Source organism: Enoplosus armatus, chromosome 4 (genome assembly GCF_043641665.1).
Source record: "Enoplosus armatus isolate fEnoArm2 chromosome 4, fEnoArm2.hap1, whole genome shotgun sequence".
Classification (NCBI taxonomy): domain Eukaryota; kingdom Metazoa; phylum Chordata; class Actinopteri; order Centrarchiformes; family Enoplosidae; genus Enoplosus; species Enoplosus armatus.
The window spans coordinates 7,902,524-7,920,936 of NC_092183.1; the positions used below are offsets into that span (position 1 = coordinate 7,902,524).

The 18,413-nt window shown below is 38.8% G+C and overlaps 1 protein-coding gene across 1 annotated transcript; it reads right to left on the reverse strand.

Moving 5' to 3' along the window:
* Positions 1-373: 373 nt before the first annotated feature.
* Positions 374-17,753, reverse strand: itga2.2 (integrin, alpha 2 (CD49B, alpha 2 subunit of VLA-2 receptor), tandem duplicate 2). The gene is made up of 30 exons (XM_070903846.1): positions 17,708-17,753; positions 16,354-16,477; positions 14,402-14,511; positions 14,071-14,162; positions 13,408-13,522; positions 12,805-12,932; positions 12,506-12,654; positions 12,081-12,231; positions 11,353-11,518; positions 11,037-11,113; positions 10,326-10,464; positions 9,028-9,173; positions 8,774-8,917; positions 8,196-8,399; positions 7,896-8,026; positions 7,606-7,769; positions 6,814-6,965; positions 6,580-6,690; positions 6,128-6,213; positions 4,376-4,517; positions 4,022-4,105; positions 3,844-3,920; positions 3,667-3,750; positions 3,454-3,556; positions 3,247-3,357; positions 2,868-2,978; positions 2,483-2,596; positions 2,250-2,339; positions 1,852-1,968; positions 374-1,477 (listed from the first exon to the last, which is right to left on the reverse strand). The coding sequence occupies exons 1-30, from the start codon at positions 17,751-17,753 to the stop codon at positions 1,388-1,390; spliced, it is 3,558 nt and encodes a 1,185-aa protein (XP_070759947.1). The 3' UTR covers positions 374-1,387.
* Positions 17,754-18,413: the final 660 nt, after the last annotated feature.

Genomic DNA, 18,413 nt, shown 5'->3' on the forward strand with positions numbered 1-18,413 from the left:
GGAGTCTTCAAGTCAACAGAGCAGTGAGAAAATGAAAATGAACAGTGCCAACATGTCATCTATATCATGCTGCCATCTTGTGGCAAAGCTGTGCCAATACCCATTTATATCCAGCAGGATTATTTTTGATCAAATCTCTCACAAACTTCCTGCTGTACATAAGAACAAAGGTACACACTGAGTGTATTTAAGGAGTAAATTGCTACTTTTAACATCCACCATGCACCATCTCGGATGCATTTCTGAGAATGACGCATTTTCTGTAGTGAACATGGGGGAGCACAGTGTGTTTTGTTGGTGTAGGACATTGTGTCCTTTTGCCCTACAGATAAACAATATTAGAGTTGAAAAAATGAGTCAGTTAATCTGCAACTATTCTGATCATCAATTTAATGGTTTGAGGAAAAACATTTGCTGGTTCAAATTGATTTTCTTTGTCTTATTGGAGAAAACAACACCTTGGAATCTGGGAAACTATTTTCTGAAAACCATTAACCAAACCGATAATCGATACATTGAGAAAATAATCATCAGATTATTCAATTATGAAAATAATGGTCAGTTGCAGCCCTAAACTATACATTACTAATATATTCATACCTGACAAGTTGTGCCATTGGTGGTAAAAAAAAAAATAAAAATAACATCAATATCACAAATATCACCAATAATAATAACAACAACACAAGTAACTACTGCATGGACCCATATTGACCGAATATGAAAGATCATAATCTTATCTTACACTATATATACAGTACAAACACAGTGAAACAGAGTAATGACAGATTCCACTCTTTGCAGGATAGGCATTGTTTCCTGTTTGCATTTAAACTACTGATATCAATAGTCTTCATGCAAGAAAAGCCCGGAGTGCCAGAGCTGGATGCCAAGGCAGTTCATGCTAGAGACACAGAGAGTATGTGTGCTAAAAATAATTTTCATTTCCATTGAAACTGTCATTTGTTAACCATGTTGCCCAGAAAATGTCAAAACAAAAGGCAATGCATAAAAGAGATGCCTTTACAGCGTAAAACATTTGCATCCTAACCGAACATCATCCAAGGCCTAAAATAAGAATTGTTTAAGGTTCTGTCGTGTTGGGGAAAAGTACAGTTTTTGCATTTATTCAAAGTCAGTGCATAACAGCAAATAGTCAATGTACAGTCCACAAAGCTCAGAAATAAAGACTAATAACAACAATCCTCTGACAGAGGATCGAATCCCAGTTATCCAAAAACTGAACAGCATCCATTTCATTAAAATGCCGAACTTCCAGTGATTGAGCTGTAGTCCATTTGCACTTTACAAGAACCAGTGACAAGTACCATTATCCACACTGGAAACAATCCAGCGAGGAGAGAAGGCCGCAGGTTTCTGCTTAAGTTCACAGCACTTCATCGACATGCGCGTGGCTCTGCATGTCCTCATCGGCCTCCCTCTGAAGCTGCTGGTACTTTCTTTTGAAAAACCCGAACTAGAAAGTAAACAGATTAAGTTCAAACACAATTCTTACATCTATCTAAATCTTAAGAATTTTACAATTTACAAGATTTGAGAATATATTGTCATAGAATATATCCATAATACTAATGTAATGTCCTTACATAGCCTACTTTTCTTATATCCATATTCATACAGTATATATATATATATATATATATATACTATCGTAGATGGTGATAAGCAAATTTCCTTTGAATCTATAAAGCTGCACATTTGTGTGAAAACACAGATCAGGTTCATTCTCCTCTCTCACCTTGGCAGAGGTGAAATGCTCTGTATAAATATTTTACTGATGTTCATCTTTATGTTGAAATGATTTTCACCAAAGCGTAGACAGACTCTTACCTTCCACAGCAGTCCAACAGCCAGAGCCAACAGCAGCAGCCCGGCAATGGCGCTGCCAACGATCACTCCCACTGGAACATCGCCTTTCTCTCCAGGTTTACTGACTGTCACCACCACCTGGACAGCAGGAGGACAGGAGAGGTCAATACATGGGCTGTCTCATTCAGAGACATGGCGTGATTAACAAAAAATAAACAGGCGCTTCACACGTAAGATTATGCCGGCTGAATTTGATTGGCGAGAAACTGCTCGACAATGGTGTTGCAACAAGAGTATACAGAATACCGATGAGTCACAAGAAGTGTTAAAAACAAACTGCTTTAATAAAACCGTCTCCTCCTCCTCCTTCAGTTTCTTTACGTGAGGTACCAAATCAGAATATTGAAACGTGATCTTACTGGCAGCTGTTTGAGGCCGATAATGAGCAGATCAGGGTTGGAGGTCTCAACATCAACACTGGAGGTCAGCTCGATGGTCTGATAGGTGGCCTATCATGACACATGTATACAAATGAGAGCAGTGAAAGCATCAGCATGAATTCATCAATGACTAACATAAGAAAATGAATGGTAATAAAAGAAAGCAGACAAAACAACTAGTATTATAAAATTCATTATTGAATGTATTTTACCGAAATAAATGTGCCACTCCAGATCCTTGTTTTCACTTTCACAAAGTAGTCGCTGTTAACTTCAGTGTCTTTGAGGATGCATTTAATATACTCGCATTTTGCACTCTTGCAGTCCTGTCAGTTAAAAAAACAACATTAACAAAAGGAAATCACCACACTAAATTACTTAAAAAAAATATATATATATTTATTACATCAAGTCACAAATACATGAGAATATGATACAATCACAAAATATTCAATTATGTTATCATATTACGTATTGGAAAATATGCACTTGGATTTGTGCATCACTAGCAAATACATAAGGGAAGATGTCTCCTAAGAAACAACATAAAGTTGACATATATGAAGAGAAGAACACAAAAATAAAGAAGTGACTGACCAGGCTCTCGATGCCTCGGAGGCTCTCCTCAGAGAAGGACTCTTTGTGGCTCTTCACACCGATCTTCAGAGGATCAACCAGGCTGCTGGAATCACAGCTGACAGAACCTCCCTACAGGTAGAGACACCTTTAATCGAAAGATATCACACTCTAAAGCTAAAAGTTAAAGGCATTTCACACAGCCTGACTTAGGGAATCTGAATATGTAGGGGCTATGGAGTAGTTTGGTAAAAAAAAAAAACACAACCGCAGTACTTAACCTTTGCCACCAGACTACTAACACCAACTGTAGATTGGGTGTCAACTAGGACATTTCTGAAGTAAAACAGCATTTAAACTCTTGTCAAAAGTTGCTGGTATTTGGTAACTGAGTACTCACTGCTTGTGTGTCCACACTGGTAACATAGAGGAGCTTATTTCCACCTTTAGTGGTCATCGGCAGCGCAATTGTGAGATACAGGAGGCTGACAGGAAAGTTACCTGTTGAAATCTTTATATACAATTTGTTTTAATAAATATTTTTCTATAACAAATATAATGAGAAATGAGATGATGATATATTATGAGACAGATTCATTTATTGGACCTTCACTGTAAAGTTAAACTCTGGTCCGATGTCGTCTAGATTTTTCACCGTTGTTACCACTGGTTTGGCAGCATCTGCCACGTAGAAATTGATATTTGACTGCCTAGGACAGAGCGACCATAAATATTAACACTTTAATGCATTTGCCATCGTCAACTGTCAATCTTACACTGCGTGAAAATATAATGTTAACGTAACAAAAAATAAAATCACCTAGATAAAACAATCCCTGCGTCGTATCGAACAGGAATGGATATAGCCACGTTGTTGTCTGCAGGTCTTTCCTCTTTACCATCGCTGTAACGAAAGAAGGCACAGAACATTATTACATGTCAATAATCTTAATTAGCGTCACAAATTTTCATTGAATTTCTAATGAATGCAGCGTACCTCTTGGCCTCAAATTTCACCTCAGCTTGTTTTTGCAACTGATCAAGATTGTAGTCAAAATTGATCTGAAATTTCATCTGTAATGAAAAAACACGATTTTCTGCAAATACAAAGACATTTGTATTGCCAAAATAGTTCACATGAGCAGAAGAAATTGTTTTTCTTTTCTTGCACTTACCTCTTGGTTTTTTTTTAATGCTGGGTATCCCACTTGGCAAGTGAGAGTTTGTGTTTGCGTTGAGGTGCATTTGATTCCATCCATCTGTTAATTTATAGTTCAGAACAGTTCAGAACAGCTATGTGGCTTTACTACACTGACAATATATTACCATGAAATATTATTCAAATAACTATTCAGCAGAGACAGAAAAGTACAGAAAATATTCATACTCTTCTAATTAACTGTTTCAGTAAATGTTGAAAAGTAGGTTAAATTATTTGATGATGCATTTATTAAGTGTATTCTGGTGACCATCATGTTAAAAAGTCTATTCACAGCAGCATCATGTCAACATAAACAGCTTTCACTCACGGGAGGAAAGACGGAGGAGTAGTAGAGGTTGCTGGAGTACGTGGCCAAGACCTGAGTGTTGTACGCGTTCTCCTTTTTGTTCTTCACAACAACTTCAAATGACAGTTCTCGGTTATTAGCACTGACCAGGACGGGAGCTGAGCTGCAACACAAGAGCTCTGATTACTGTACTCTGCATCCACCTGATTTCATTTGTGTATGTCGCAGGTTAAAGGACTACAATCACAGTATGAGTATGATGACTAATCTTATTGACCAGAGGGATAGAAATAAGAAGGAATAGTTAAAATGAGCTGTTCATATTGCTTAAAAAAATGTGTTGGCCTTCCTGAACATTTATAAATACAAAGGAGAAATACAGCACCTAAAACTGAAGTTACCTAGATGAACACTGTTGTATTTACCGCCACCTTAAAATGCACAATAGAGTATTTATATAGGAATGAATCCTTAAGCTTAAGAAGCACAAAAAGAGCAGCCAAGTAGATCAATAGCAGCTGCATGTGATCAAATGTGTCTGAATGTGGGAAAGTACTTCAGAGTAAAGTAAGTATTACTTTAAAGTGTTGTATGGTCTCTGTGAAGTCCTTTTTCATATCCTTTATCAGAATCAGAATCAGAAATACTTTATTGATCCCCGGGGGGAAATTGTACAAAACAGACAGGGGCAACTGTAACAGGCTGCATGCACAGCCGGCGCTTGCACACATATTGAAGAAGCCCCATCTGCTTATTCACTGAGCATGTGTCACCCAAACTTTGTAAGCTCTTTCCAAGCTTTCCAAGTCTGACCCAACCATTTTATGGGCCTTAAAGTTGCTGGAAGACTGGAAAACTCTAATTTGTGCAGCTATAAGCAATCAAGACAGACTCATGAAACAGAGAAAATAGAAAATGGTGTAATGGTTGTTAGGAGTTACCAAGGCATAACATCAAATAGAGGATTACCCATTTTGCCAAATTTGGTCTAATCCTCACATAATCTCTCTCCTCTGTTGTATAAATAATAATAATAAATAATGTGCACACTACTAGGCTTTGATGATGGTACTGTCATATCAGCCGGTCAGTTGGTCAGTTCAGTACAGCCTCAAGGGGCTGCTAGAGGGGCTTTTACATAGTCTTGTTTATAAATATGAACTTTGAATATGTACCATGATGTACTACAACACCAAAATATGTGATAGAAGCAGTGCAATTGAGAATTTAAAATTATAGTCACTGACTTTGACAGTAAAAATCAGTTCAAAGGATTAAAGCCAAAGAAAAGAAGTATTTCTTTATACCATTAAATATTCAAGTTCAGAAAAAACATTCTTGTGTATTATCTATTAAGGGTTTAACAAACAAACCCTCAGTTATTTCATCAGGACTATGTAGGTGTGGTTTGACGACATTTGACTGACCCAGTCCCACAACATCAGCTTCTGATAAACCCAAATACAGAAATCTTTCATGTGAAACAACCAAAACTCTTCTGTCCCATCCCTGATAATAAGAAGCTGGTTGAGAAAATGGGTTTTCAGGGCCTTTAAGATAAACGCTCATCCTTCACAAATGAAGTAAACAGTAAAGAAAGACTTGCCCAAGCTTATTCCGTCACACACAGTATCATCTTCAACTCTCAATGAACAACAAGTGAAATCATGAAACAGACCACATCTGGTCTCAAAACTGTGTACTGTATATCTGACCCTGTATATTATATTGTATACATGTAATGGATGGTAAGTATGACATGTTCCATCTCACCTGGACGACTTTGTGTCTGTCTTCACACTCAGCACCAGATCGCTGATGCACACGTCATCAGAGCCACAGTCTTTTGTGAAGGGGATCTGAAACAATAACAGAGCAGGATGCCGCTTTATTCTTCAAAGGCTGTGTTTTCAATAGACATCTATTCTCCTGTAATCTCTGTAGATTTGGAAAAACAAAACGTAATGAATTATACTTTTACTGCATTGATTGAACTTTAATCTTGTTGTTGGGAAAACACGTAGGATGAGAACTGAGAACTTGCGTGACTTAGTGAAACACTGAAGTTTTAAAAGCCAGTAATCATCACACACGCACACCATGTCATTTTAAATGACTGTACAAACACCTCTGCAAAATAACTACCATGTTTAAAGTCACCTGATCTCTTTCCTGTAGATTTTAGAAGACGAAAGACTACAAAAAATCATGTATCAGTCACTTACAAAGAACTCCCAGGCACTCGGAAAAAACATATCGAGGACGGGGTTCACGTCCTCATTCTGCTGCTCGATTTCCACTTTCAGACTGAGGGAATTGACAAAGTCTGGTGTCTCCTGTAGAAGAAACCACACATGGACAAATCAGGAGATAATACTTTACGCCTATTTTGGAATAACAAATATAAAGTAATATCTCTACAAGCCTGATCACATCAAGGTGCTCAATAAAAAAATTACCTGAACATAAACCTGGTAGTCCAGACACAGGGGATTAGATGATATTTTTGCCTTTTCTGTGAGGGAGCGTTCATTGTTTTTAGTGAAGAGTCCTCTTGATGTCACACGTGAAGCCTGCAGGTCAGCGTCCAGAGTCAAAGTGTAGGATATATCTGAAAGAAGTTAAAAGAGTACCGTGTATGACACAATCTTTGACATCTGAGTTCAATCACTTTTTTCTTGAAAATGAATAGGATGGGATTTGAATATCTTTAAGCAAAATTTTGACATTTTGGGAAATATGCTTATGTGGATTTGCTACCTTCAGACAGAGCCAGGCTGGCCGTTTCCCCGTCTTTCCAGTCTTTATGCTAAGCTAAGTATAGGGGCTGCTGGTGTTTGTATGTTTAGTTCTCCTCATCTATACGTTATATTAACGTACATCACCCCTGTCCCCACTGCGTTACATTAACGCACCCACCCCCTACTGGACACTTTATCTGGACACTTTACTTTATTCTGGTCACTGCACTGTTGTTATTTATCTTATCTTATTTTTATTTTTATTCTTATTGTTATTTTAGCTTTTATATTCTACTTATTTGTTATCAAAACAATAGCACCTTCAGACCACAGCAAATTCCTTGTAATGTATGTTACTTGGCAATAAACAGTTTCTGATTCTGATTCTGATTCTGATTCTAACTCTCGGCAATTAAGTGAATAGGAATATTTCCCAAAATGTTGAACTATTACTTTAAGTAACAGGAATCAACATATTCTCCAGAAGCCATGACAGGTACTCAGATTTACCGATGGGTCCAACAGGGTTCTTAGGCCTGAATGCAGCACTGAAACAGAGGTTGGTGATGAAACATGAAAGCTTGCGTCCATTAATGTCACAGGGTTTGTTGAAAATGTTGATTTTATCCGGGTTGAAAGATGATTTAGCTGTGACAGACGCCACACCTCTGGACCTGAAAACCAAGTACAATGTTTAAATGATTACCTGCCTTGCCAGTTCTATAAATAATGGATTCATTTACTGAACTTGATAATCATTTTTTTAGGTTATCCGCACATATTGTGATGGTTAAACTTACCAGAGCTGCACCACTTTGCCATATGCACCAATGGAGATGTCAGGGAGTGTATCATCATTCAGATCTTTGTAGCTATCTAAGGACCTTCCAAAATACTGCAATTGAGGATCCAGTTTGGAGCCAAGGATTTTCTGAAAAAGACGAATGACAATGATCATTATCACAGAGTTTAAAGAACTGAATTATATATATTAATCACATGAGAGACAAAAAATATTTTCGCTTTAAATGCACAGGAGCAACTAAAACAAAAAACTTCTCTATCAGTCAGATACTAAACATGACCGTTTCTCTCCGTACCTGTGAGAACTGTTTGTTTAATGTCTTCTTATCTCCATTGTAGATATAGATTACACCTTTTTCTTTGTCTTCTAGTGGGGCTCCAACTACAACATCACTGTAACCGTCGAGGTCCAGGTCAGGAACGGCAGAGATGGCCATCCCAAAACGTGCGTTCTCAGTCGGGGGCGGACCACTGAGGAATCCCTGCTCGTTCAGTATACCCTTCAGATGATAAGACAGAGAAACTATATGGCCGGTGGAGCTAAAGGTCATGCAAACAGTTCCTTTAAACTATAAATGAAATCCACATGTTTCTTTTACAAGAAAGGCTTTAACAATACATTGAGGGCTGTTTTGAATTTTATAAAGGGAATATATCAGCTTTGAGAATATCTCTTTGACTTTTCACCCACTTTTCATACCAACCAGTGCTGATAGACATCATGAAAGGAAATGTAATCGTGCAAAATGTCTCTTAATTTGCTACAAGCTGTCTATCTTTATGCCTCAGTGTGAATAGTGATGATCACCTCCTTGTCTATTGTTCATCAGGCAACCCAGACCACAAAATGTTCAAATAAAAGTGACATTTTTACCTTGGTGACAGAGAAGACGTAGACCCTGCCCTCTTCTCTCTTCAGCTCGCTCATGAACATGGGCGCACCGACCAGCAGGAGGTCTGTCGCTCCATCTTGGTCCACGTCCAGGGAGCACAGGACGCTTCCAAAGTAAGACCCAATCTAGGACAACAACTGTCAGCTGTTACAGTTTGTTTGTCAGGCTACACACATCGTGTACACAGTTGGTTTCTGTGGGAAAATGTGAATAACATATCCTCTAATGTCAATACCTGTTTCCCTCTTTCTGAATCTATGATAGCGGATTGCTTTTGGGCGTTGACGGTGTAGACAATAACTTGTCCAGAGTGGTTGGAGCGAGGTGCACCAGCCACATAGTATTCTGTAGACGCATCGCTCAGTGTGGTGACAGAGTAACCTGGAAACGACCGCAAGTAACACATTTATTAGTTGACATCTTCTTACTTAGACAGCGTCCACCACTATAACTGAGTACATTTACTCAAATACTGTACTTAAGCACATCTTTTAACTATTTTATGCTACTTTTACTTTGCTACATTTCAGTGGGAAATACCGTACTTTTTACTCCACTACATTTATTTATAAATATAAGTATAAAGGTATATCTGTCATATGATATCAGAAAACATCCACTGTACCTACAAATTATAAATTACACATTTCATAGTTTTTTAACATGTCATTACACCATATCATCATCATTGTCAAGACATGTATACGTGTATATACTGTACATATCCACCCACTTCATGTAAATAAACTTTAGTTTGACTTCAGTATATAGACATTGTGTGTTGTTGTTCATTGTTGCTTTTTGTATATATTTATAAATGCATCTATTTTTTCACCTATTTGAATGTACATAATAGTTCTATGTTTACTTTTACTTTGTTCAGCTTTGTTGTCCTTGTTTTTAGCTTTTAGCTTTTAAGTACATTATGGGCAACAAAAACAAAACTGAGTCAAATTCCTTGTATGTGTACACATACTTGACTAATACAGCTGATCCCGATCCTGATTCTGATAATTACTAGTTACTTTGGAAATGAAAGGTTCTGCACACCTACACACGTGTTTTCAACCAGAGTAACTGGTTGATTAGAGGTCTAGTCAGGCGTAAGTTGGATGGAGCAATGCTGGGGATTTAGTGATTTCACTAAACTCTATGTACTAATAAGAATGATAACAGGGCAAGTTGTCATGCCTCAACAGGTACAACAAAATCAACAACAGCATGAGGGAGATCAAGAGCAGTTTGTACACGCCCAAACTGTCCGTAAAAGAACAAATCATTGCACAAGATCCGTTGTATGAATATTGTAATTTCTCTTGGCAAAATATTTGTAATAGGATTATCATAAATTCATGGATTCTCTAAAAGCCACTGAAATTGTAATCATGCAACTTTTAGAGTCCGCTGAAACTGAAATTTGTATTACCAGCTCAGCCATCCTACACTTCCATTCCTGTATTGTTTCATGCAAAGAAAGTAACAGAATTAAAACTTATAATAGAGTAAATGCAGGGGAGAACTGTTCACGCCTACCCAGTAATGAGCTGTGGTTTCTGTCTTGAAGTGTTCCTTCAAAGGCTGAAACAGGGAGAATGTGTACTTTTGACCCTTTTTGATGGACGACGGTCCCACTCCAAGCATAGGCTCCCACTGCTCCCAGCATCATCACATCCTTAAACAGCACAGGTCAAACACCAGTCAACAGATACCATAGAACTACTACTGTAGATCACAGCATTTATATTTTTGATCTGGGTCACAGACTGAGCAGCTTCAAAACACCAACATATTTTCAGTATCAAAAGTTTCATCTACATTCTACGATGTGAGAACAAACCACATTCTAAATATAAAAATAGGCAATAAAATTGTGGTCAAACTGAAAGAAATGTGGCTCCTCTTTCATGTCAGTGAGAACGCTGTGTTGGTACAGCAGGAGGGCTGTTGTGCTTTATTGTCACTTCAAACCATGGTCACATATGGTATTGTGATAGCTTTTATCAAAAATGGCTATAGTATTTAGGTATTATCACATATTTTCATAGCACTCACACTCAGTGTTTTTCCATTGTTGACCCTGTAGTGTCACAGAGTCACTGTATTATGTAATGGGTGACAGATTCTAGTATTGTGCAAATTTTACTCTTTTGCTTGCGAGCACAGTTTAAAAGTTTAAAAGACAGCCAAACATGTGAACTCACTTTGTCACAACTGATTGCTTGCTTTGTCACAACAGCTCTGTACCTGTTGGCTGGAGTAGTGGGCGCTGAATCCCACCTGGGACATCTCCATCTTGAAGTTATCGCCCCCTTTTCCAGTGCCTTGTGGGACCAGAGTAAACACCAGAATCAAAAACAGAGGAGCAGATCAAGAATCAGATGTGTATAGTACAAAAAAGAAACACATTTTATTTTGGTGTCTCTTGGAGATCTTCAGCTATGACAGACATGTTGTGACGTGCCTGGGTGAGTTTCTTTGAAAAGAGTGTATGAATGAATGTGCAGTGAAGTGCACATACAGACCTGTACAACAACAGGAAGCCACAATAAATAATATGCACCTTCTATGTTGAAGATGCGGTTCCCTAATGTTCCAGCGATGGTGGAGAGGGCCGCCTCTTCCGACACATTGAAGAAAAACCTTTCTGTGGGTAAACTGGCGATGGATTTGATTTCTTTTACAAGGTTATCTGTGTCGATGTTGTTTCTAATGTAATAACCCAGGACCTGATAAAAGAAAAGGAAACATCACAAATTAAGGAGTGCAGAGAGAAAAAAAGAGGTCTAGGTAAAAACGCTGGCACCTCAAAACATCAAATTAATAGAAATGTATGATTTTGGCATCACAAATCAGCAGACATCACATCTTGTGGCCCATTCACATGTAAAATGATAACTAAAAAGATAACTGAACTATAAACTTTAACTGAACTATAAAACTGCTCTAAGCAGTTGGAATTTATAACTACAGCTATGTTTCTGGTTCCATCTCAACTTTTTGGCACGCAGAGACGGTGAGCGGTTAATCAAAAAAGAGGCTCGTATAAAAGATGAAAGCTTAAGTAGAGGAACAGCATGCATTTTTAAAATGCAGAACCCTTCAGTGAAACCCCACAGTGGAACTCAAAGTGAGATTAAAGTCAGAGAAATGCAGCTCAAATCAGGGACTTATCGAATATCGATCCAATGACTGGTGTAGATTTTATTGTTGTACAAAATGTTTAAAACACGCTTCTACTGCTTAATGTATATATGACATGATGAGAGTAAATGGCAGATGATCACTTACAGCGATACCGAAGCGGGTGATGCCTTGTCTCTCACAGTCGGCAATGACTGTATCTCTGAAAGCCTTGTCATGAGACTCCCCATCAGTGACGACCACCATCACCTTGGCAGCGCCTGGTCGAGCGCCGTTACTTTGATGGAAACCCCACTGACTGCAGGGAGCAGACAAAGTGGACACTTTTAAGTTTCTGTCGTGGTTCCATGACAACATTTTTTTTATAAGAGATACAAAATACTGCTTTTTTTGGTAACTGACAGATGTTAAAATTCAACATCAAAATAATTGTTCAGTCCTAATCAGGTAACAAAAACCCACAAACAAACAGACACAGTCACATACAAACTATAGGAAAAACAAGACACCAATCAAGCGATCACACATAATAATAAACACATACATTATGCATACAAGACAACAACACCAACCTGGCATATTGGATCGCATGGAAGGTATTGGTAGATTGACCATACACTTGTGTGATTTCAGACACTGCAGCCATCACCTCATCTTTGGTTTTATACTGGTTCAGTCTGAATTCAAACTTGGAGTCAACGGCATACTGAATGACGCTGACCTGGCATCGTGAAAAATGGTGTGATAAAGCACAGAAAGCTGTCAGTAACGAGCACAAGACAAAAAAGTAGCCAAGTGAATTAACTCAAGATCATCCCCTGCTTCATCTCTGCTTAAATGTCCTGTTATGGCTGATGAAAGACAAAGTCACCTGTGTGTTTTTGGGCCCGATGTCGAGGCCGGGTATTAACTTCCGGAGGAACTCGTTCATTGGATCCCAAGGATAAATGCTGTTGGAGCCGTCCAAAACAATCACGATGTCCATAGGCCCTCCACATGCTAGAAATGTCATGAAAGGAGATCTCGAATCGATTTTCATTTTTTCAATTCATGCCATTACAGTATAAAAATAAATGTTCATCATTTTGCTAGACTTGAAACTTGCCTGAGATAGGTAATATATCACAGTTATCTGTCATTTCCCTTTTTTCATTTGTTAAAATGACGTTATCATGTGGTCAAACAGCTGCAAGCAGAGACAGTGTTCTGTTGGTGGGTTCAAGAAAGCTCTGACATTCAGGAATTGAGAGCAGCAAGTGAAAAGCAGAGCACTGAGGGGCCCAGATGACAAATAATAAATAACATTGCAGAGAATAATTCAAACGTAGCTATGTCTTGTGTTACAAAGGTTGCTGTTTGGAAGCAAACTCTAAAATCTATTACCACGTAATGACATAATATAATAACAGACTGTATGTAACTGTATACACAACTCAAAATATCTGTAATCATATAAAAAGTTGACAGATCTTACTCTGGACGGCAGGAGAGAAGACATGCTGAGGCTGAAAGATGGGGCTCATTTTTGCACATATTCCTGGGTAGAAGTCCTGATTGCCACAATGCTGTCCCCAAAGAGGGCCGCATGTCTGTATCACATGACCACAGAGGAAAAGAGAAGAGACTTAATGTAAAGTTTGTCACTGCCTTTAAAAGCTCCAAGCAAGCTCTGATGTCTGAGTTTAGTGAATAGTGAATCAAATTGTTGTTAATTGTAAATTTGACTGAAGTCATATTTAAGTGTTTTTGGTGGTAAATAACATGCAACATAAGTACTCATGCAGTGGCTGCTGTTTTTATTTAGTAACACAAAAGCTTGGTACTACTTCCTGAAGCAGTAATCAATGTACCTGAACCACTGACACACTTCCTTCCACCTAAAAATAACACTTTAATGTAAATTTCAAAGGAAATCATGACTTAACTGGTTCACGGCACATTGCCGTGTTCATTGTGATTGTTACAAAACATGTATCAGACTTATGAATACTCCATCAAAGCACAAACACAAAGACGGGAAATAGATTTATAAGGAATATGTACTGTAGATAAAAAGCAAAGATACAATCTGTCAGTCTCTGTAATAGCATGATTTCCTTTCCATCTTTTGTGTGAAAACACACGCAAACACACATACCATCAAACCATTGACGGCAGGCATCCTGGTAAGAGTCAGACCCAGGGACATGTTGTCATTGATGTTTTTAACATCTGGAATACTAACAGAATCTGTGGAAAAAGACAACAAATTAGCTCTTACATTAATGTTGAGATTATTGTTGTTAAATCTGGAATTTATACAATGTGTACAATTATCATACAATTGTACATTTATCACATCTTTGCTGTAATACACGTTGTATCTGCTTTTTACTACTTTTTATCTTATCTCTGTTTAGGCATTTTAAGTACCTGGCCAATGTTTGGTAGAGAGGTTAAAGGTGAAACAATAAAACATCAAACCTTACCTTGAAGATTGAGCTTGTCACAGCTGTTTCTGGACCCCGAGACTGGACACTTGTAAACATCCCCTTTCCTGTTTCGACTAAAACCACTCCATGGGGCGCTAACCAGGAGCCTATAGAAAATGACAATATTTATCTCTTTCCCACTCTCATAAACATGCACCATAAGAGTCATTGCTGAATGTTTTTGTGGACGGAGGATAACCAGCTGTACATACAGTATTGGAATGAAACTCATCTAAATTACCTCTGGGCCAATTGTGATACAAAAACAATACAAAATACACGTAAATATCAGTCTGTATCATTATAGCAGTATGTTTGAGTGGTCTGGTTCTGAGCAAGTGCCAACAAGTCAGTTATGTCATTCTTCTAACATCCTATGAAACAGCACTCACGATTCTACAAGTTCACACAGAATATATCCACTTCAAACACTGTTTCCCCACATCACAACATTCAGACGCTGCCCAGCGCCAATACAGCTTAATTGACTGACCCAAAATCCTACATGACTTCAAGACAGTGTTGTTTTTCCCACAGCATCAAGCAAGGCACAAGAAATGGAACACATCAATCTTTTTTATAAGTTAGAGGACAGGAAACAGGATGTATCACTGTTGCTTTCTCATGAATCTGTGGAGTCAGAGACCACGATCAGATATTGAACACTTCCGTCCAGTTACACAAACGGGACACTCCTCCAGACAGTGAGTGACTCTATGAGACTGTGACTCAGAGTGTACCACATCCAGACATCGCTGAGACGTTCAGTTAATGTTTAACTAGATGTTACAAATGAGTGGGCCGACATGTGAGAGGCTTTGAACATGGCAGGATTGTTTGTGTCACACGTGCAGATTGCAGCAGCTCAGACAAATCTGAGTATCTACAGTAGGGTTTTTTTTATGACTACAGTTTCTACAGTTTTACAGGAATTTACCCAGGATGGTGTTACAAGATTCAACAACACAACGTCAACTTATCAGCAGAGCTAGACCGGTGGAATTAGATTTGTCAAACTCCCAAATATTGTATCATATAAGTATCGACCATTTAAATAATCCAGTATCGGTTGTGCTAAATCCATTTCCTGACTGTCTTGTAAATGAGAGGGGTTGGAGGACTTTGGGATGGCTGTACTTTGACATACAGTAAATGCTAATATTGGTATGCTAACATAGTAGTAAGCAAGTAAAAACCACAAACCTCATGGTGGTGCAAGAAGAAAAGTCAGGGAATTAATATCTGTACAGCATTTCATGGCAATCCATAATAGTTGCCTAGAACTTTCAGTCTGGACCTTAGAAGTGGACTGAGCAGCCACTAGCATGGCGAAAACAGGTGGTGGTTCAGTTAAAAACAAAATTAAACAGCTGAACTGGGCACAAAAGTGAGATTTCTTTTTAATCATGGTGTCGCACTAAACTCATGACGAGGTCACAGTTTGGCATAAAGGCAATGAATCCTTATCTCTGGTCGGGTAACAGTGTGCAGAGTTGTTTACATGCCACAGAATACCTAGACATGATTGATAACCAGGTGCATCGCTTTACTGCAACAGGCCTTGAATTGCAAAATGGATACTTCTTCGAGGAGAATTCTCCATGACGAAACTGCACATATCAGTTCAAAGATTCAGCATCAACAACCATCTCAACCCTGTAGAGCATCTTTGGGAATAGGTACATGAACTTTTGTCATGCACACATCTGTTTGAAACTCAAGATCCATCTCTGTGAAGCAAAAATGGCCCACTGAATGTGTATCTGCTCCAAAGTAAACTGCTCTTTGCATGATATTTATACACTCTGGGGATGCCATTATGTTGCAGAGAAATATTAACTAAATAAATGATTAACTGGACACCTCTTGAAAGCCGTATAAAAGCAATGCGGTCTAGAACTCATTTCACTGAACAAAATCCTTGTAAGTGTTATGACTTAAATTCATACCATTTGCCCTCATGGTTTGTCATTTGTTGGACTGTGTAACCAAACTCTTCCCCAGCTGGTCCGCTGAATATCTTGGCACCTGCAGTGCCGACGTTGAAGGACTGTGAGGGCCAGATACTGTCATCTGGTGGAGGAGAAAGATGAGATCGTGTGACAGTGACACTAATAGTTTATAACAACACATCAACATCACATCATTCTCTTTACTGGTAATAATGATCCTATCAAAGCTTTACTACTTTAAACACAACAAATGATATTACTATTGTTTTGCATTTTTGTATCTGTGTATCTAAACCTTCAACACATGATTTGCTTATGAGGGGGGGGGGGTTTGGTGTCTTATCTCCTACAGCGGTTTCAACCATCCTGACTTCCTCCTTTGAGTCCGGTGGTTTTTGTGGCTGAATCATGTACGTTCTAAAAACATCAGCTTGACTCATGATAACAAGGAAACCCACTAACACAGCTTCTCAACACATGAAGGCCACACTGCATGAAGTGTTCAAGATTGTGTCACTAGACATTGCCTGTCCAGGAACAGTGTGTTGCTCCATAGACACAATCCACCTTCACACACATCTCTCTGAACCCCCCCAGGACATGGAATTTGCTCCTGTATGAGAGAGTCTTTCTGCAGTAACAGACCCACAAGCCCATACAGGCAGAGCGCAGCCATCAGCCCGCCTTCCCCTCAATCAGCAGGCAGAGGAATGTGGATGGGTACTGGACTCAGGAGACCTTCACTAGCACAGCTTCCTGCCACACCTGCAGCACAAAATAGCACTTTGCCTCCTCTTGAGGCTCTGCAAACCCCATAACACATTAATATTTCCTTCCATTTCAGAAATGGTGCATATAGGAGAATAATTAAAAGCCTCTGTCTGGATGCTGCTTTAAAGCTTGAACAGGTTATAGAGCAGACATCGAGCAGCACAAATTATGTGATTTTTTTCACCACTATAAGCCATGATGATACACAGTAAAACAACACGTCTGGTCTTATTTCGTCCATGTGGGTTGAGTATGGATCCTGCATTTGATCGCAGAGGAAGAAACGCTGCAGGGTGACGTGAAATCTAATTCAAAACAAAAGCACTTCCAGGCGGATTCATTCAGTAAACTCCTGCCGCTCTTCTGGCGTGTTTAAAGTGTGTGGAAGCATTTAACAATAACATTCAAAGCCAAAAGGAAGGACTGATAAAGCTTGCCGACTCCAGTCTTATCAACATGATATAAAACCCTCGCTGTTCTGGGCGAGACTCCAGATCTTTTTACTCTTTGGGTGTGCGGACGGAGTCGCGTAATGGTGGAAACAACAGGTTCAAAGCCCAAAAACAAGTTCAGTACTTACAAATGACTAGTATGAAGAAGAAGATAGTGCCCCAGAAGAACTCCATCGTCGTCTCTGTCCCATTTGAATGAGGTGATTAAATGAAGCCGCCGCACTTGTCAAAGTTGTGGCTCCGCAGAGTCAGCGGTGACGCGCAGGACAGACTTCCTAAATAAGGAGTTGTGTCCTTCCTCTTACCTGCTGATAGAAACTTTGACCCAAGTATTGGCAAAGGGTGTGAAGCGAAGTCTGTAGTAAAGTGTGACTGGGAAAGGGAAGTTAGGACACGTACTGCAGCTTGAAATCCAGGTATGAGCTGGCAGAGGACCCGAAAAAGAGCCTCAAAATGTCATCTCAAGGTTAAAGTCCTTTAATGCTTTAAAGATAGAAGGTGAAATCTTTAAAGTCTTCAAGTGGAAGCAAACGAAAGATAGTAAAAAGCAAAGACGTCAGTGTTCAAAACAAGTCCACACCCACCAGCCTTCATTTGAATCCCTTTTAATCGTCTTTTCAGACCCACATCATGAGTGGACAAACAACACTTAAATCAACAGATGTCAAATCACAAAAACAAACATCATCAATTAACAGTTAACAATTTGAGACTTGTCTCATCTCTCATCATCCTGAACCCTATCATTTCTGTATTTACAACTCAGCAGAGAGTTATGGCTGAGACAAGAATATATGAACAAATGTGGAATATCAAGAACCTTATAAACCGAGG